Source organism: Alligator mississippiensis, chromosome 5 (assembly GCF_030867095.1).
Source record: "Alligator mississippiensis isolate rAllMis1 chromosome 5, rAllMis1, whole genome shotgun sequence".
Classification (NCBI taxonomy): domain Eukaryota; kingdom Metazoa; phylum Chordata; order Crocodylia; family Alligatoridae; genus Alligator; species Alligator mississippiensis.
In genome coordinates, this window is record NC_081828.1 from 48,426,093 (window position 1) to 48,446,978 (window position 20,886).

The 20,886-nt window shown below is 40.2% G+C and overlaps 1 protein-coding gene across 3 annotated transcripts in view; it reads left to right on the forward strand.

Moving 5' to 3' along the window:
• Positions 1 to 20,886, forward strand: part of RABGAP1L (RAB GTPase activating protein 1 like) — a 512,101-nt gene that overhangs the window by 331,127 nt on the left and 160,088 nt on the right. For all 3 annotated transcript variants that reach the window (XM_019500211.2, XM_014596010.3, XM_006272942.4), the window contains exons 15-17: positions 140 to 214; positions 5,675 to 5,800; positions 7,469 to 7,612. In XM_019500211.2, the coding sequence (XP_019355756.1) occupies positions 140 to 214; positions 5,675 to 5,800; positions 7,469 to 7,612 (345 nt within the window). The remainder of the gene's footprint in view (positions 1 to 139; positions 215 to 5,674; positions 5,801 to 7,468; positions 7,613 to 20,886) is intronic.

Below are 20,886 nucleotides of genomic sequence, written 5' to 3' on the forward strand. Positions count from 1 at the left end.
ATAACAGTGGTTGTAATTCCACTCTCTTCAGTACCTCAGGCTCTATGATATAGGATGTTATTGCATTAGTTATACTGCATTATGACAGCATCCTTGGATTTTAAATATTCAATAAAGTACTCGCATTTATTTTTTCTAGGCATATTCTGTTTATGATGAAGAGATTGGCTATTGTCAGGGACAGTCCTTCCTTGCTGCTGTGCTGCTGCTGCATGTGAGTAAATTATAAAAATGAAAGCTCTGACATAATGAAGTCAAACCAGCTTTAAAAATTCTGGGTCTGTAGCTTGCTGTCTGTCAGATATTTCCCAGCGCTCATTTTTCTGTGTTCATTTTTGCTTCCCTGTTGAATCCTTTTTACTTGATGACAGAGAGAGCGTGCATATGGTTTATTCCTTTATGAATGTGTAGTTCATCTGTCATTAAGCCAGGAGTTAGCTATATTTTGTAATAACTGAAGCAAATATAGCTTGTAGTTTAGTTTTATTTATTTGATGATTAAAGGTTCCTGTTTTGAATGATTTTTTGTGGCAAATCATGGATTTCTTTGATAATTTTTATTTATTTCTTAACTTGGTTCTCACCTAGACAGACTCCTATTTAAATTGCTGAGAATTTGTTTATGAGAGTGTTTTTTTCAGAGGCACCCAAGAGAATTATAAGTCTCATTGACATTAGTGATATTTTTGCTTCTAGTGGACACATTTGAAAATCTCCTCGTAAATGAAAATTGAAAAGGGACCTTAGAAGTTGACCCTCTCATTGAAAAACATATTTAACATGCAAGTTAGATCATTTATATCATCCTATTTCTCTTCCAAGACCCTAAAACAGTTCAAACATAAGATACGTTTACAAGCTTCTTGGCAGATACACTGATAAATCAGTAGTTAAGTGATAGGGATACTGTGAAAAGCATGTTTTAAAAACCAGTTGTCAGCTTGCGTATTTTTATTACCAGGTTTTTGTTCTGGACTTCATATTAATAACTATCAGAATTTATTTCCCTTTAGAGCATGCTGCTTTATGTGACCTGAAAATTTATGCATCATGTATCTATAATCTGAGAGAAATGAAATAATGAAGGCATCTAAAAGCAAAATTCAACCTATTTCAGGCAAAAATTTTAGTTCTTAAAGGCGTCTGTGACTTTCTGAAGATCTAAAAACCATAATGCCCAATAGGAGAATTGGCAGGTTATGTATGATAGAGAAGGTCGAAGTAGAAAGTTGGTCACATTATAACCATTCCAAATAATCCAAAATCAAACCAGTCCATTAGATGTTTTATGAGACATTCCTTATCCAAAGGTAGACTTTCATAAGTTTATCCCAATAAAGCAAGCCACTTTACAGTAACCCAAGTGTTCAAAGTGAATAAAGTCTCTCAGATTCCAAATAAGTAATAATTTTTTTGTTTCCTGTAATTTTTAAATTGTAATTGTTTAGTGTTATTGGTCCCATTATAGCTAAGAATTGCCTTCCAGTGTTGAGAGTTTGGGATAAAATTAGGAAGATATTCCCATGTACCTGTGGAATATAAAATTGAAGTTACACCCATTACAAGATATCTATCATATTATGGATTCATAATAGGAAATTAAATTGAAATGGTTGGCAGGTAAGGAAGCACCTCTCTTTGACATAGCTTTGGATTAAACAGGAGAGCTACTTTTCCCTCCTTACATCAAACCTGGTAGTCTTTACCAAAGCCATCAATGATGTGCTCTTTTAGTTCTCAAGCTTTACATTAAGACATGAACAATATTTGATGCTTTCCTTTAAATCCAACTCCTGGAGTCATATGAATATGCAAGAATCTAAATTTTCATTAAAAAATAGAAAATTTCTTGCTATCACGTGGTTTTTCAAAACCAAAAAAAACTAAAGAGGTAAATATGAAAGGTTCAAAAACCAGAAAGCCAATGTACAAAAATAAATATATATATAAATTGCATGATTTTTGGAGACTGACTTATGATTTTAGACTCTTGATGTTGCTAATACTGGGCAACTATATCCACTGTAAATGTGGTCTTTATGGCATCTACCTGTAGACACCCTAACAGCAAACTCCCTCTTCCTCTCCCTCCTCCATAGGTGTGGGAAGGGATTAAAAGTGTGCATGTACATGAGCATGCCAGGAGTATGTTTGTGTAAGCATCACTTGTCATATTCGTTGTAAATACTTTCCTTATTAGTCTGTGTACAAGTAAAAGGCATTGCTTTATTGAAAACAGCTCCCAAATCCCCAAATTCTTCATGTGGGATAAAGCTATTCATTTCTCTTGTTCACTTTGTCTGCAGCTATTATCTAGTTTTGATGGGGACTAGTCTTTCCAAAAAGAATTCTGGTGAGCCATCTGAGATATGTAGCAGCTTTTTATAGATAACCATAGTCTGTTCAGGCAGGTAGTAGCTGAGCTGGCATTTCTTATGGTTAACCAGCTACTCTAATGTAAATTCACTGAAAAGAAAAGATTCAACACCAGTTATAGGCCTGAAGATGGGGCACGATCTTAGTCTTTGTGCTAAAATGTGAAACTCTGGAAGTCAATAAGAAGAGACTGAAATTCTCTTTGAAGAAAAATATCCAGCTTTTATCCACAGTTGACATTTGCTGAGAGAGAGAGTCTAGAAATAATAAAAGGTTAAGACTTGCCATTCTGATATTCAAAAGTAGTTTTTTTCATTGGTACCTATTTGGTGCCTACAAAAATAACACAATTTTATGATTTGAGGCCTGATTTAGATTTGCAGTGGCATCTGCTCATGTGTATCTTGTTATGATACTCCCTTTTCCCAGAGGGCTGATAACCAGCCAGCACAGCTCCAGAAATGAGGGCAGCTTGCTTTACTGTATCTCCCTGGTGGGACTTTGGTAGAGTCACAGCAAAGCTTAAAGCTTTTGTTAACATTTGGAGGTTCAGCCAAGATGTTGCAGTGAGGCAATGGAAGTCTTAATGCTAAAAGATAGACTCATTCCTTATGAGATCTCAGAAGGAGTTGCATCTTTACAGGGAAACATTCATTGTTTTCTCCCTTACCATGTGACCAGTCAGTGCATCTGGAACTTGGATGTATTTGTCCCTTTTTTATGTTTTTCTCTATGTGGTATTGAGGGGCTGTATTGGATCTGCCATTGGGGTGGCAAAGTCATTGGATTTCTGCCTTGCTTGCCTCTCAGGGTCTCTCCCTGTTATCTCACCTGCCATGATTTGATGCTGTAATTGGACAGGGAGGCTGCCCCTAGAGGGCAGAGGGGTTTCGCTTCAGGTCCTAGGTCCTTGTCTGGGTTGAGGCCACCCTGGCCTTGGCCCATGTTACTCTGACTGGGCCCCTTCACCTGAGGTCCACAGTCCCAGGACCTTAGGTTCCCAAGACCCAGCTCCAGCCTTGCCCTTCATGGGCTGCAGGCTCCTCAGCTCTGGTCTTTCCTGTCTGATACTACAGTCCTTCTGCTGACAGTGCTTCCACCCTTTGAAGGGTTTAGTACCTGGGATGCCCTGGCACCCTTCTCATTGGCCGCCTCCTCCCCTCCAGCCACAATCTAGTCCTCCAGTCCAACTTCAACATAAAAGAGAAATGTGAGCATCTGCTCCCAAACAAAAAAGTTCCCCCAACCCTGGGTCAACACCACACCGGCTGTATCTAGCCGAGCGTGGCTGTGTGGTATGTGGTGATGCAAACGTGTGTGGTGCCACATACTGCACGTTCATTTGTTCTCCAGGCTACAAGGGAGCAGTGCAGAGGGTTTTTTGACCCTTAGAGATCCAGGGGTCAAAAAAACCTGCAGAAAAAAAAAAAGCAGAGTGGCACATGTGGCAGCAGCACGTGCTGTCCAAAGCCAGAGCCTGGCCGGCTGGAGCTACAATCCACTGCTGGCCTGGCTCTGTGCAGCAGGATCATTGCTGCTACAGCCCTGGAAGACCCCCAGGACTCCACATAAGGCTGCTGGGGCCAGTCCAGTGCTGGCCCCAGACTCCTCTACAGCACCTGGGGTAATTTGCTGCGTGCCAGAATGCACGTGGCACAGGTGTTCGCTGTGGACAACCAGTGGCGGCATAAGGTGCACTGCCACTAGTTGTCCCTGGGAACCAAACATCCATGCGTGCCTGGACACGGCCACTGTGGCAGTGAGCTATAGAACTAGGCCCAAAATATTTATCCTGGAGGGAAATTCAGATTGGGTGGGGGGGAGGTGGAGGCAGGGGAGAGGACTGTGGGTGCTTGCCCCAGTCCTCAGGGCCAGGCCGAACCAACACTGCAGCTGGGAACCACATGGGATGGAGTGGGGGGGGGTGGTGTGGAGAGCTGTGGCAGCAACTACAAGAAGGGAAGCACTGAAAGTGGCAGCAGGCAGGGAAAAGGGGCAGCAAGTGGGCGCAGGGAGCTCAGTGACAACTGGGCGAGAGCACAGGGCCCACGCTGGTGCAGTGGGGCCAGGGCCAGTTGGGGGCCCAGGGTGGGGGCGGCAAGAGCTCAGGGCCTGGGCTGGCAGGTGCTCTGGAGCAAGGCTGGCTCCCCCCTCTCTCTGCTGGCACAGCCCAGCCCCTGCCCTGTGCTCTTGCTGCCCTGAGCTGGGCCTCACTGGTGCTGGCCACAGGACTCAGCAGGAGCTGGCCTGGCCCCTGCAATTCTTGGTTGGCTCCGTGCAGTGCCAGCCAGGCTGGTCCAGCTCCTGCTGGATCCTGCAGTCTCGGCCATGCAGCTGGGACATGGTGCAGCAGAGTGGCGAGCTGGGGGGAGGGACAGGGAAGTGGCAGAAGGGCAGCAGTGGCAAATGGAGGGGAAGTGGTTGCGAGTGGGAGACGGGGCTGCGCCGGTGCGCTGGGGCCAGGAGCTCCAGGAGTGCAGAGCCCAGGCTTGGAGGAGCGCTGGTGGGGGCTCTGCCTGTCATGACGGGGCTGTGGGCAAACCTTCCCCCTCCACACATGCCACAACCCTCCCCAGCCACCCTCTCCCCACACACTCGCAGCCCCCCACAAATCCCATACTTACACACACACCCTCCCTCACACTCCACATACCCACACACCATAAACCTATACTCCCCCCACAGTATACAGAAGTAAGACTTCATTTTAAACTATGATACAACCAGTTCTATGTACACTACACAAATGCATGTAGATCAGGACAAATATATTTCTTGAAATGCAGTTAATGAATAATATAGTACATGTTTGATATTTAGAATATAATTTAGTATTTTTCTGGTTCCGAGACGGAAAAACCTTGCTGAAAGGAGTGCTTCTGTGGGGGGGGGCAAGAGGAGGGAATTCTGGTGGCAAAGGTCAGGGGTTAGTGGGTGTGACTTCTGGTCCCAAGATGGCAACCACGGGGTGGGGCACCTGTCAAGGGGAGGGGCTACGTTTGCGGTCCTTGACAGCTTGTCAAAACTCGGTAAGCAGCCCTCCACCTGAAATAATAGCCCGTCCCTGGTCTAATATGTGTCTTCATTCAGAGGTAAAAGATACATTAAGTTTTATACATCCCTAATTTAGAACCAATTTTGCAGAAAAAAAAAATCAGTTTTATATGGCTAAAGTATTTCAGATTTCAGCTGGGTTCCCAGTTACATTATTTAAATGAACTTTATATATTGAATGGACTATAAAACCCTTTAAGGACCTTCCAACTCTATTTTTGTATGATTTTATTTTGCTCTGCAGATGCCAGAAGAACAGGCATTCTGTGTACTAGTGAATATCATGTATAACTATGGCCTGCGGGACCTTTACAAAAATAATTTTGAAGATCTTCATTGCAAATTTTACCAGCTGGAGAAACTAATTCAGGTAAGAACAGGTCTCTAGTCCTATCATAAGTATAGGTGGTAAGTTGAAGAAAAGGAAATCTTTCCCTTCTGCAGGCTGTAGAAAAGTTCAAGTCTCCTTTTCAGAAGTGTGCTTGAACTAAATTTTTGGACCCAACAGGTCCAAAACTGTGGGGAAACTTAGGATTTGAATTCAGGCATTGTGGCTTAGGTCCTTTTCTGATTTATTTTGACTTTCATATACTTGTTCTTGCTAGCCTTTTAGATCCCAAAGGGGATTATTTATGATTACTCAGTGCGCATGTCGTTTCTAATAATGATGAAGAAGTCACCATTAACACAGAAGTTTCACCAGAGCATGGTACCATAAATTTATTCCTAATTTGCATAGCTTGCATTAAGAGTGGCAAGGCTTTTTTGTGATATTTTTTATTAGATTAACGGTATAGTAAGGAGAGCTTTCAAGCTTTCAAGCATCAGATGCCCTTCCTCAGATACTTGGTGCTTGAAAGCTTGTCCAACAGCTCTGCCAACTGTACAGTTGGGCCAATAAAAAATGCCACAAAAAATCCTTGCCTTTCATACATTTTGTTGGAACATCATGGTTACAATAAGACTCCAACTCCTATTGCATTAAGAGATAAGATGCTATACAAATTCTGACATTCCTATAACTATGAAACATTTTATAGATGTAATTATTTGATGTATATCTTGTTTCTCTCTCAGATTTAAAGTTTTCATATTAAAAGCTATTTAACTCATAATTTTAAATATAATCACCTTGACTAAAAAATTGTATTAGCAGTCCATTAAGCTTTGACCTTTGCTTTTGTTACAGTAATAGAACCTGCTTGTTGAATTGGTTACCCAGAGTACAAATACAACTGTTCCTCATACTTTTCTGAGATTTAAAAAATAGTCTTGTGTCAACAAACACTTTGAGATCTAACGCTCGTTTTCCAAGTGTCAGTTTGTTTGTGTTTACAATATACCAACACACAACAATTAAAGCATTTATGTGGTGTTACATAAATCCTGTTTAATTTTTAATCTGTTCTTTTAATATTAATACCCGACAGCTATGGTGACCTTTATGTAGTAAGTGTGGTTTAATGACAAATTTATATAATTAGCTAGTTGAATTGGTATTTCTTCCTATGTGGTGGTGTTTATAAGCGCCTGGCTGTGAAACTTGCCTTATTGAGTTGTAAATATGTATTGAAATTGTGTCTTGTCTTGCATGTGTCCTACAGCTGATTCATTTCTCATTTGTTCCCTGCCCCAGAATCCATTTTTCATCATTTGCTCCCAAAAAACTTTATAGTTTAAGTGATTAATGGATTTCTTTAAAATATGAGATCCCCATACATGGTATACGTTGCACCACTATTCTGCTTTTTCACATTTAAGTTCATAAAATTTATTCCTGTCATCCTCTGAAAAATAACTGATTTGATTCCATGATAGAATCCATTATGGATATCACAGTAGAGAAATTCTCAAATAACATGGGTGAATTACTAGTTACTCTGAAGTTCATGTCAAAAGTCCCACTGACTTTAGTGAAACCAGGATTTCTCTCTCTCTTTTGTCAAACCTTCTGTAACCTACTACTTGTCAGCAATACATTTCTGAAGTCAGAAGATCATCATATGATATTTAAGGGTTTATTTTTTCCTCACTCTAGGAACAGCTACCTGATTTGTATAGCCGTTTCACAGACCTGAACCTGGAAGCTCATATGTATGCATCCCAGTGGTTTCTTACCCTCTTCACTGCCAAATTCCCACTCTGCATGGTCTTCCACATCATTGACTTACTACTTTGTGAGGTAAATGACATTTGCCTGAATCAGAAGGAACTGTTTGGGCAGAAGATGCTATATGTTCTTGCTTTGTTTTGTTGGAAGCTTTATTTTCAAATCTGTAAAACACATGGGATGCTGGATAGTTTAGACACAGGATACTAAATGAGACATTTTATTTTTTAAATGTGTGTTCTAGACTTCCAGAAAGTTTTTTTTTTTTTCTCCCAGTAAGGGCTTTAAATAAATGTTTTCCTTGCACAGTTCTTTTAGACATGTATTTTTAAAAATAGTTAGATCACACAAATTTAAGTACTCTGGCTTCTTACCATTTGCTCAGTTACGATGACGCTGTTGGACCCTACATTTCTTCACATGGGGACATCCAAAGGAATTGGATATATTACATGTTGCATCTGTCACCTTATTAAATGGGTAGTAACAAATTACCAAACAGTGTTGATACATGGAGTTATATAGTATGACAGGTGGAAATAATCAAGGACTGCTTTTGCTAAATTCCAGGCAACGAAAGGTATGTCTACACTTTAGCTGGCTTGGATACTGGTGGTAGTGAATCTGTGGAAACATGTTGCTTAGCAACTATAGGAATATTAACCCAGCTTTTCAGGTAGTTCTTACAGACCCCACTGAGCCCCTGTGGCTGTTCTTTAGCCTTGAACCCCCACCACTGCCTAAGCTAGCTAGTTTAAAACCAGTTCTGGTATGACTACACCAGGTTCACAGGAGTGACTGCAATACAGCTACGCTTTTGGGTAACCAGAACATTATACTACCTGACTTTACAGGGCTGCTTCTGATGAGATACTTTGAGACAGTAAGGGAGCTGGTTACTTCATGTACTGCTGATTGAAAGTATTATATAGTTTTAAAGGTGCTTGCAAGGTTACATGGTAGAGGATGTAAATTTCCTGGGGCAGCATGCATTTACAGAGAAGTACAATTTTCTTTGCCTTTAAAAATCCCTTCTTTGCCTTTGTTTTCTAATGTGGTGTTAAATGCTGATAAAGCTGATAAATGTTCTGTTATCAAGCAGTAGGAGGGAACCCCTTCCTAATCAGAGTGTCCTGCCAGGACCTGGCCACCCCCACCCCCCTCAGCTCAGCACTTTGGAAGGGAAGGGAGGGCTGCTTTAGTACTCCCCTGGCTTTCTGGGATGCCTGTGGGATTACAAACCGGTTTAGCCTAGCCATGTTAGACTATCTTGCAAAGATTGAATCAATTCAAGCTCAGGGTTTTTGAATGTCTGTCCCTAGCCTTGAACAATATGAAACTTTTCTCACGGTTTGTGGGGAAAGAAGATGCATGGTATCTGGCAAATGGAAAATAGAAATTAGGATTTTTAGGCATGTTCAGGGCTGGATCCAAGGGAGGTGCACTGTTGCATTGTCACCCCCTTTGAGTTCTGGTCCGTCCAAAGTTTAAAAACAGCTGTCTGACAGTGGCAGCAGAATTTCTATTCGGGCAGCAGTGGGGAGTCAATTGACTTCATGGCTCCTTATAATCTACCTGATTCCTTCTAAACTTTTCATTCCACAGGTCTTAATGACTCTTTCTCCTTTTAATGGTCTTTAATGGTTCCACTAAACAAGATATTCTTTGTTCTGCAATTCTGCTGTATGTTAGGCTGTTCCTGGTAATGTAGGTCTTATTTCACAGTCCTCCAGATTGGTTTTAACTGTAGCTAGAAACATTAACTCAGGTGTGGAAATACTTTTCAGTGAACTATTGGATGCACTGTCAAGACACCCTAGAAGGCTAGATTTTGTTTTATGACTCTGAAAAAGAGATGTGCATATCATTCTAACAACTGCAGGACTAATGAAAAAACATCTTTGGTAATTTTTGCCTAGTTGGTTGTGTTTTATACTTAATATATGATTTAGCAAATTAATGCACATCCCAATAAAGTTATATTTGTTTTTGATTCAGTTTTAAACTGAATAACATAGCCCTAAGCCCCTAGTTTATTAGTGAATCTTCTAGTTTCTTTTTACCTGGAGAAAAATGGGTGTTGTATTATATGTGATGATGCACCAAACCATTCACACTCCCCTTTTTCAAAATCCTAGGTGTGCCTATTGGCACGTCTATGGGTTCCTCACTATGAAAACTGCAGTAGTTTTGCTTGGGTAATAGGAAGTTGTATGGAGGAGAGTAAAATCATTTTTCAATCTGTTTTAACAATAATTATTAGACCTATGCGAAGTGGCTAGTATTTGCTTCAGATTTGGCTGATTCAGGGGACACTGATTCGATTCAGAGATTCGAATCACTGTCCCAAATAGATTCAGCTGAATCTGATTCAGAGATTCGACCACCACCAAATCAGCCAAATCTCTGAGTTAGACGGGTCCCATCCCCTGCCCGCTTTCCCAGCCCCATCAATGGCTGCCCACCTGGCCCCAGCCTTCTGGCTCTTTAAAAAAAAAAAAAAAAAAGCTCAGAACTCACTGTGTGTGGGGAATTTTTTTTTTTTTTTTTAAAGAGCTGGTAGCTGGGGCCAGGTGGGGCAGCCACTGGGGGAGCTGGGAGAGTGGGCGGGGTTTAGGGGATACTCAGGGAGGGTGGGGGAGCAGGCAGGGGATGGGGCCTGGTGGGAGTCTCCCCATGGTCCCCTCCCTTATCCTACTCACCAGCATGGAGTCCGGGTCCAGCCTGAATCTCCAAAGCTTTCTGAATCTTTTCTGAACTGATTCCGAGAGCTTTGCATCGATTCACACCTTTTTATTGGTCTTCTGGTTTGATTCAGATTTGGAGATTTGGCCGCCGAATCTCCTCCAAATCGAATCAGCACCCGAAGCTTCGCACAGCTCTAATAATTATACCTTTACCAAACACTTTTTGTTTTTTATGTATTTTTGTTAATTATACCAGTATTGAAGTGCAGAATTGAAGTCATCTTATTTTGCATTCTGGTACTATGTGTGTGACAAGGAGCATGCTTTTTAACTAGATGGCTGTAACTTGTAGTCTTCTCAGAAATGTCTGTTTTAATTAACATGTTACTGTATCTCAGTGTGGTTGAAGCAGGATATCAGATTGGTGGGACTAGAAGATTTTGTTCTATTTCAGTCTGCCACTGAGTTGCTGTTAGACTTTAGGTAAATCATAACGCTTCTATGGAAGGAGGTGGAAAGGGATCTTGGAGTCCTAGTGGACTCCAAGATGAACATGAGCCGGCAGTGTGACGAAGCCATCAGAAAAGCCAATGGCACTTTATCGTGCATCAGCAGATGCATGACAAATAGGTCCAGGGAGGTGATACTTCCCCTCTATAGGGCGTTGGTCAGACCGCAGTTGGAGTACTGCGTGCAATTCTGGGCGCCGCACTTCAAGAAGGATGCGGATAACCTGGAGAGGGTACAGCGAAGGGCAACTCGTATGGTCAAGGGCCTGCAGACCAAGCCCTACGAGGAGAGACTAGAGAAACTGGACCTTTTCAGCCTCCGCAAGAGAAGGTTGAGAGGCGACCTTGTGGCTGCCTATAAGTTCATCACGGGGGCACAGAAGGGAATTGGTGAGGATTTATTCACCAAGGCGCCCCCAGGGGTTACAAGAAACAATGGCCACAATCTAGCAGAGAGCAGATTTAGACTGGACATTAGGAAGAACTTCTTCACAGTTCGAGTGGCCAAGGTCTGGAATGGGCTCCCAAGGGAGGTGGTGCTCTCCCCTACCCTGGGGGTCTTCAAAAGGAGGTTAGACGAGTATCTAGCTGGGGTCATTTAGACCCAGCACTCTTTCCTGCTTATGCAGGGGGTCGGACTTGATGATCTATTGAGGTCCCTTCCGACCCTAACATCTATGAATCTATGAATCTATATTTCTATTTGCCTACATCCAGCACAGGGATGGTTGCATATTATTTGCTTTAAAAAAAACAACTTTGCAGTCCACAATTGAAATATATTTTATGGGTGTGAAGTGGTGGCTTCAATTTCATTGTCATTTATTTTTAGTGTGAAGCATTTTTCTCTTGAATTTTCAGATAGTTGAGCTATAAATCATTGATATAGTTTTATACTGTAGGAAACTGACTTCTTCTTAAAAATATAGCTTCTCATGTATGTTGTTTGTTTATCAAAAAGCATCAGGTCGATATCTGCATGCAGAGAAATTGTTGAGAAGAGTGATCTTATTTATTTTTTTAGCATCGCAATACATTTTAGTTTGGATCTAAAACACTCAGTCATGGTTTTTTAACATTTCTTAATTGGTTTAATAAAACAGAGAAGACAAAATTAATTCCACACATTTTACTTGCTCTTTTTTGTCCTATTCTTTGCAGAGTAAATGAAACGGTAGCTTAGTTCACTTGTTTTATCATTTTGGAATTAAGTTAGCAAGTTTATTTTCAGAACAGAATTATGAGTGAGAATTTGCTCAGTCCCTGTCACTCCAGGATATGCTTGTTCTGTTCTTGATGAGAAAATTCGTATCTATTCACTCCAGTCTGTTTCAGTACTAAACATTCAGGAAATGGTGTACAAACAAGAATCTACAGCTTTTCACTGCAGTGATTGCAAAGCTGACAGCGTAGCTACACTTTAAAAGTAGTCAACCTTTTTATTATATTAACCCTCATAATAAAATATAAATGCTGAAGGAATTTCTTTATGTCAATTAAAATGTGTAAAAATATGAAAAATCCCTAAGAATCATTTAAATGTGTATGTCATCTCTGGTAATCTCTATGTAGCATCATTTGATGAAAAGATTAAATATATTTCTTCCTTTTTAGGAACACAAATAAGGTTGTAGAAAGAGAAAAATTAGAATCTACTTGAGAATTTTTTTTCTCAGCATTTGAGAAGGAAAAATCCAGCTGAAAGAGCCTAATTAATGGTAGCTTAAAACTTAATTAAAAATGACAAAGAAACAGAATTCAAGTAAAAAGCTATATGTAGGTATCTCAGGTACTAAGTGGGTCTTGTGTTGATAAACAAACACAAACCAAATAATAATATAGACCAGCTGGAATGTCACTCCAGTTTCCGGGAATAATTTGTACTGAAAATACCTGAGATTTTGAGTTTCTAAGAGAAATTAAGGATCAAGACTAGGGTTGACCTGTAGTTAAATTAAAAATCTAGCTAGCCCTCAACAGGAAAGAACATATGAGACTTGACAGGAGAGGAGACAAACATATGTCTAATGGGGACTGCAGTCATGCTATAGAATTATCTCTCTAACTATCCTCCAAAAAAGAACAGTGCAACAATTAAATACATATTTTCTGTCTGCATTAAATAGCACTTTGCTTTCTCTCTCAAAATACAGCATGTCTGTAATTCCAGCAACTGGAAGAAGAAAAAAAGGTGTTGCAGTTAGAGGTGGAAAATATCATTCTAAAAAAAAACCATTTGAAGTGAGCTGCATTGTGGTTTTTTATGGGTTTCCAGCCTTCTCATTAATTTGTCTTTGTCATAAATACAGATGAATTTTGAATAGCCCTTAACTTCCTTCCTGACTGTGCTGTCCCCATTTCCCTATCCTGCCTGTAGCTGACAAAATGTTTACATCCTAAGCAACTCATTTATGTAAGAAAAATGTTTGAAGAGCAAGAACGGGAAACATTGCTGAATAGATGGTCCAAGCTAGTCATTCTCAAGGATATTTTCTCTTCCCCTTGAAAATGATTCAAATTATAGTACTAATGAATTAACACTTTCTGCTAGAGGGGGACTCTTTACCCTGGGGTATGTTATTCCAGTTCTTATCCATGCTTGGAGAGAAAAAAATATTGATCACTGAATAATTTTATTTTAAATTCTCATTCCAGGAAGAGAGATTATCTTCTAGAGACTTCAGCATCTTGTAACTAGCAAATATGTTTGTTTCCCTTAAATATGTCATAGGAAAGGACATCCAACCATCTAAATATGTGGAGAGTATCAACATTTAGGGAAAAACAGCAGGAAAAAGGAAACTAAATTGATACAGTAGTGATATGAGAGTGAATGGCTGTTCAGGAGGTTTTTATAGCATTATTGTGGTGTGCTTTCTTTTCTAGCAGAGGTCTTTAAATAATTTCTTATAAAACTGCTTAATGGGGATGACAGTTTCATTGTTAAAATTCATGTTGGTCTGGATTTTGCTGTGCAAGGTTACAGTGAATGATGGGAGAATCTCATAGTTATGTATATATATGTATTCAGAAGCTCATCTGTGTGTGTGTGTATGTGTGTGTGTGTGTGTGTATATATATATATATATATATATATATATAAAAATGTGTGTGTGTGTGTGTGTGTGTGTATATGTATTTGTTTAAATAATATGGTCACAAAGAAGACAACTGGGTGGGAAGGCATAAAAATTCAGAGGCGCAGATATATAAGTATAGCTGTATCTATATAGCTGTGCCTATATAGCTCTATCATTATCTCTGTCTCTATCTAGAGGTAGAGGTAGCTCTTGATCTGTATATATACTCTTTACCTTTCTTCAGGCTGTTGAGATGTGATGATGCATCAAAGTGCTCCATATTTCTCTGACTAATGCCTTGTAAGAATTCCTCAGTAATAGTAGCCCAAGGTCCATCACGTGCCCCTATCAGGAAAGGGAAAAGCTTTTACATCAAAGAGCTTCTTAAGCAGAGAGGCTGATGATTAGAAAGAGTTTGGGCCTGGGTCAGGAGTTTCCGTGTCACAGGTGTTGCTTTATAAATTTTGATTTTAACAATAAAAACAGACAGAGAAAGAGAATTTTATATGCTAGGGTCTCTGGTAATTGTACAGCCACATAATAATGACAGTGCAGCAACATTTAAAAACTTAGCCTACTAGTAACATTAAGCAATTAGATATTACAATAAACTAACTCCAGCCAAGAACAGGTTATATCGCATATAAGAACAATAAACGCCCTTAATCTTCTCTGCAAATCCTGTCAAATAAATGATTTTTGTCATATGCCCAGAATGTTAAACTTTGGGTAGTTTTAGACCAAAATGAGTTTGGTATATGTAAGGTGAGGATTTGGAAATTAAAACTGTTAGGTGAAACCAGGGGCAGGAGAGTGGTGTGTCCCATAATTAAACAGGTTCCTCCTATCTAATTTTTTTTAACATAACAACATTCTTAAGCAGCTTGTTTTCTGGCTAGTTCTCCCTCTATCCTTAGGTGAGATGAGTTTTGGGGTAGTGCAGTTTCTATACAATATCCAAATTGCTGTTTTTTCTTGGTCAGTGGAGATAGCCCAGTTATTCAAGTTCTTCTCACAAAACCCCAGAGACATGGCAGTAAGAGGGCTCTTTTGGAAACACACTTGATGTGGAGCCCGTGCCTCGCTCCGCCTGGCCTATCGGGGTGTGGCCCCTCCCCTCAACTCGCCTGCCATGACTTGGATGTAATCGGTTACGTTCAGAGGGGTCTCCAGTGGAGATCTTTATCCTGGGTGGGACCTCCCGATAGACGGTGTTACTCACGGTTACGGGACGCGGTGATCCACGGGGCTTTGCCTCCCCCACACCCTGTCCACACACCAACCGCTGGGCGATGTTGTCCAGATGTTGTCAGGCCCAGTATGATGGCCCCGACCGGTTCCGGTCGTCCTCCCTCCTGCTAAGAGGGGTTTCTCCTTCCTCCTTCCTTAAAGGTAATACTCCTCCGCACCAGGGGGAGCTGGTGGGTGCTTCCCCTGGTGCCAGTCCCCTCCCGGGGCCTCCGCTGTCTCCCCTCTCCTCCCGTCCGCAGGGCACTCCCCTGCCTCCTGTGCGTTTGTCGCTTCAGGCTGCTGAGAGAGTGCCTCAGCGTGCACTCTCTGGCTGCCTCTCACTTGGCTGCCAGCGGTAGGCTTCCCGCTCCTGCCTACACTGCCTGTTTGAGACCCACAGATGGGGTCCTCGCTGCCCCGTGCGAGAGCCTGCGGCACGGGCAGCACACCCGTGCTCTCTCTCCCTGGCTCCCGCGCGTTCCCTGTTCTGCCGGCATTCTTAAATCCTCCCGCCGCGGCCGCTCCGGCCACTGGGATTGGCTCAGCTGTTCGCTGCGCGGGGAACAGCTGTTGCCAGAGCCGGCGTAATGGCGGCTCGCGCGGATGCGGCTCTTCCTCCTGCTGCCCCTCTGACGGTGCGTATTCCCTTCTGGGGGCTTGCTCTCGGGGTCTGGGGTCTGTGGGTTCCCTTTGCTCCCCCTCGCTCGCCTGTGGGGGTGCTTCGCCGCCACACTTGATTATTTATTTTAAGATAGAAAACCTAACGTACACTTTCTCTAACAGGTCTTAAGCTGTTGGTGCTGCTTGGTCAAATCATCTCACAACAGATTATGAATATTTCAAAAATCTCTCCACAAGATTTTCAGCAAAACAAACTGGCTATTAGGCTGAAGTGAACTAATAAACTCTGCAGCAGGATAGTCCTTATAAATACAAGGACTATTCTGCTGCGGAGTTTTTTTTACTCTGTAGCACCGCACATGTGGATGTTGACGTGGCTGGCTGGCGCACAAGGGTGCTTCAGTGCAGGAGCTGCCTGCTTGCTGGCCTTGCACTGGGGCACTCTTGTGCCCCAGCCAGCCCCTCCACAGCACGTTGAGCCAGGTCAGAGCAGCCCTGAGCTGGCAGGCTCTGCCCCCCCCCCGCCCCCAATCGACCCTTGCCAGCCAGGACTGCTCCAACCTGGCTCAGTCTGCTGCAGTCCCAGGTGCACGTTTTAAACATGGCGCTCAGGAGCAATACACTGGTGTGATATGCTCCGGATTGTACTGCTCTGCATTAACTGCATGTGTAGATGTGCCCCTAGAGTACTTTCCATTTACATGATAAAAAAGTCTTGGTCAAATATGGTATGCATAATACAGTTTTAGGTAATTATCAGATCTGTTAGTTGGTATTTTACTTTATTTTACATAAATACTCATTTTAAAAAGCTGCAAATGTTTACACAATTCTAATTAGTATTTATCAGAGAGCAAAACAGCTGACAGCTAAATTATAAGCATGTCATAATCTTTCACAAAATTTTCAGCTACAAGAAAATGTTCAAGGCAAAGTGTCTTGATACATGCAGTATTGTCAAGAGCTGTTAAAAGCCAAAAAATTCAAAGTTAATATCACGTTTAATTGTTAGTTGCATTTAGTTTTTTGCAAAACAGGATGTTGAAGTGCATGTGGGTTAAGCTTTTTTCCTTCGTTATCTGCTGAGGGTTGGTACATATTTGTTAGTGTCGGAAGCAACACAAAGATAGGTATGACAGAAATGACAGTTTGGAAATTGCACTGCCACTTTGAGATCAACTTTTCTTATTACCAGGCCTGCATGACTAAAAGGTTTTGGAAATTTAGCCGGCTACTTGTAAATTATGTGTTTTAAATGTTATAATTAGCTATAGTATTTAGAGATAGGGAAATTCAAATAAGAGAGAGGTAAAGATAACTTTCCCAAGATAATCTGATAATGTAATGGCAGAACTGGAAATAGAACCTAATTTTCATGTCTCTTTCTATTGTGTTATATCATTTTCTTTTATTAAATGGTCAGTCCAGAACTTGTGTAAAGTAACTCTTGTAAGTAACCTTGAAAGGTTATATACAGTAGCAGAGGATGATGAAATTTGGTTGTAAACAAATCTTTAGAAAATGATATTTGAAGATAATGAATGGGCAATGTATTCAGAGTATTTAAGTGTAGGGCTCTATTGTATATATGTGGTGCTAGGAGGGGTATTATGTTGTATAATGAAATAGTTAAAATTTCATAGGGATTATAACATGTTTTGATTTTCTCACTGCTCCTGTTGCTGAGAATCAATGTGCTGAAAAACACTAAGCAGTATGGCATAACTCAGACAGTAAGATCAGTTTTCTCTGCTTATTAGTTCTGAATAGTACTAGAAATCATGTAAGTCTGTTATTTTTTACTTATTATTCTCAAACTCTGATATGATTCCATCAACAAAGCCAAGTTGAAAAAGAACAGATTAATATTTTAACTTGTTATACTTCCTCAGGAATTGGGTCTGGAACAACACCACTTCCTCTATAAATCTACAGTGAGCTGAGATGTGAATTTAAAAAAATAGTATGCAGTATATTTTATCTTACCAACATTACTAAGACAAAAAAAGCTGGAACATTTCATCGTTAGCTATCTTGTCCATCAAATTTGTATATGCATCTATCAGCATTTCAATTGTGTGTGTTTTAATAAAGCTTATTAAATGATAGACAGGAGTCTCTAAAAATAAAACCTATTTTTAGAGGTGTAACTGTGAGGACTTATAAATTCAATTTAGATCATAACTTGGTTTCATTCCATACTGAAATTCTCTGCACTATTTCACCAGTATTTATAAAACCAAAAACCAGAGAGTCTGTTTTGCTTACAAGACTGAAAGGTATGTGTTAGACCCTGTTTCCTTCACTCTTGTAAGCTGAAAACAGCTGTAGAAGGGGTTATAGAAATTCAGGCTTTAGGCTAAATACTCTTGCCACCTTCTCTCCATAACCCAACTTCCTACATTTCTCAAGATCCAGTTTTCCTTTAAATTGTGTATTAGCAACTGTCATTTCATCCAGTGATGTCTGAATACGATTTTCTTCTGAGTCCATTATGACTAGTCCTTAATTGATCTAAGAAATCATTTTAGGCCAGGTAGGTAGATTATTTCTGAAGCTCTCAGGCTTAGGTGCAAAGGTTAGGACTTGAACTTTCGCATCCAGATTCACTAGATCTACTATCTGTTGATTTGAAGGAAAAGTGTAAATAAATTAGTTACTTTATTTTCAAAAGCAGTGAAATGAGTTTCAGGTCTTGTTTCATTTGCTGGTAGACAGGGTTTCATATCACAACCTCTCATAATAACAGACTCACAAATCAGGCAAAATATTGAATAGGCATCATACATATAATGCAGATGAATAGATGGCTTCTATCTGAAAGCTTTGTCCATGCCAAAGCATCTTCAATGTTAAAAATTCATTGATGATTACAGGTTCCATTACAGTTACTACTGATGTGTAGTATATTTTGCAAAAAACAAAGTTATCTTGAATATATCTGGTACATAGAAAGGCATGTATCTATGTGTTCATATATGGCTAAATAAATATTTATGAGCCAGCAACAAATAAGGAGATGTATTCAAATATCAGTTAATAAGAAGGTACCAGACACAGTGGTGATGCATGCCATATAATTGCATTTTAATGTAGTACATTTTGAAAGTAAAACATTAGGGGTGAAAAATGTTTGCTAGCATGATGACCATCCTTCATATTGCTGTGTCCTTCTTTCTGCAACTGAAAGCTGAGTTAAGACAGCAAAGTTAACTCAAGTTTTCTGGCTTGAAATTGTCTTGTTTTATGGGCTTAGGTAAGACATTTAAGTGTATTTTAAATGTCATTCTGTTGCATTTATCTTGAGATTATATCCTTATTTTGCTGAGGACAGAACAGACAGGACAGAAATGAAAACAAAATAACAATCAGTTTGGTCTTTTTTTGTACATGTGCATGGCTGGGTGAATCCTTAAAATGTAATTTGAAATCATTCATATTAGAATTATAAAAGGCTTAAACTAAGTTCAAGGTGATGCTCCTAGAGACTGAAGAAAACTAAATCATTGTACTGAATATAACAGCAACACATAGGAGGAATAGAGTTGTATTGCTTTGTGTTCCTGCTAACTCAGGAAACAACAAACCAGGATCATCCAAATCTAAAGCCAAACTAAAAAATAATGGTGATAGTAGTGAGGATAATAATTCAAATAACAATGATGATAATAGCAGCGATATTAATAGCACAACAACAATAATAGTTATAAAATTGGGGTCTAGGAAAAGACTGTTTACCTAATGCCCCCCTGAATGTCCCTGTCGCACACAATGAAACCAGCATTTGACATGGCTTCTAATTTTGCCACCCAGTTGTTTCTCTGTGTGTCTATAACAGTGATTCTCAACCTTTTTAGACTTGATTCACCCCTGGATAGAATTGAGGCACCCCTGGGAAAATGCCAGCTCTTGATTTTCACTTTTTTTTGCCTACAGAAAAATAATAAAGCAGCTTTTCTGTTGCAAGGAACTCAGAAAGACCAGAACTATGGATTTGTATTTAAAATCTTTGGGTTTATTTTATGAATCATATTTTTGCACAACTAACAGTGGCACACTTAAAAGGATCTCAAGACACCCCAGCATCTCTGGTTGAGATTCATTGGTTTATAATGCATGTATCTTTGGCCTATGCCACACATTACACTTAAGACATGATTAACCAGTTAATCATGTTTTAAGTTGTGACCTGGTCACATGTTCAATCAATTAATAGTGTGATAAAATGAGGAATATGCCACAAAGTGATTCTACAAAAAAGGTGAAATAAGTTTGTGCCTGGTGGCTACGGGATGCACTGCGACTGGGAGCCCTATCAGCATATAATAATATTCAGATTATAATAATATAGAAACTTTAGGTAATTCTGTATGACTCTAAATCAGCTGGGTGATTGTGTGCCTTCACATCTACAGTACTGGAAATCTTTGTTGTAACATAGAGGGGTTTCCTGGCAGATTTTGCCTTCTTTTGTTCTGTAATATCTTTTTCTATTTATTCTCTTTAATTATTAATTAAAGGATAAATGTTAAAGATGAAAGTGAGATTTATGAGTTCTCAAGGATCTGCTCATTGGTGAAGCAATACTTCCTGGTAATGGTGAAGTACCGGAAAGGTAAAGTTAGGGTCATCTCTGGGTCCCCAGTTTTTGCTAATGTATTTTTCAGTTAAATGTAATACTTTTATTTATTTTATGCATGCATATATACATATGTATAGTTTTCATTTTTCTTGAGTACTGTGGATTTTTTCCACTTTTGCCTTTCTTCATTTGACATCATATAGTGCATTATCTTTGTCTCTATAATGCTGCTGAAATATTTTTAGCCTGTTTCTAGCTGGAGGCCAGTTAGACAATTTTTCCAGGAATACAGTAAATTTCCATAAGTCTTACCTAGCATACAGTGCCATCTGCTGCTTGTAGATTGAAACAAGCATTCCAGGCCCCCCACACAGAAAAAAACCCTGCAAGAAATAACTTTGGAAACAATATTACAAATAGGGAAGTGACAACCAGTCCCACAAGAGCAGCTGCTTTATATCTTGAAGGATGATGATGTTTGAGTATATATTTCTTCCTTGCATATATGAGGGAAAGCTGACAATCTCTGAGATATGACTTTTGTTACCCAGATTATGGAATCCTTTGCCTTGTCAGTTGAAATCTACTGATTTGCTTGAATTCACAGCCCTCATTATCGTGGAGTGCCAGCTCTGCT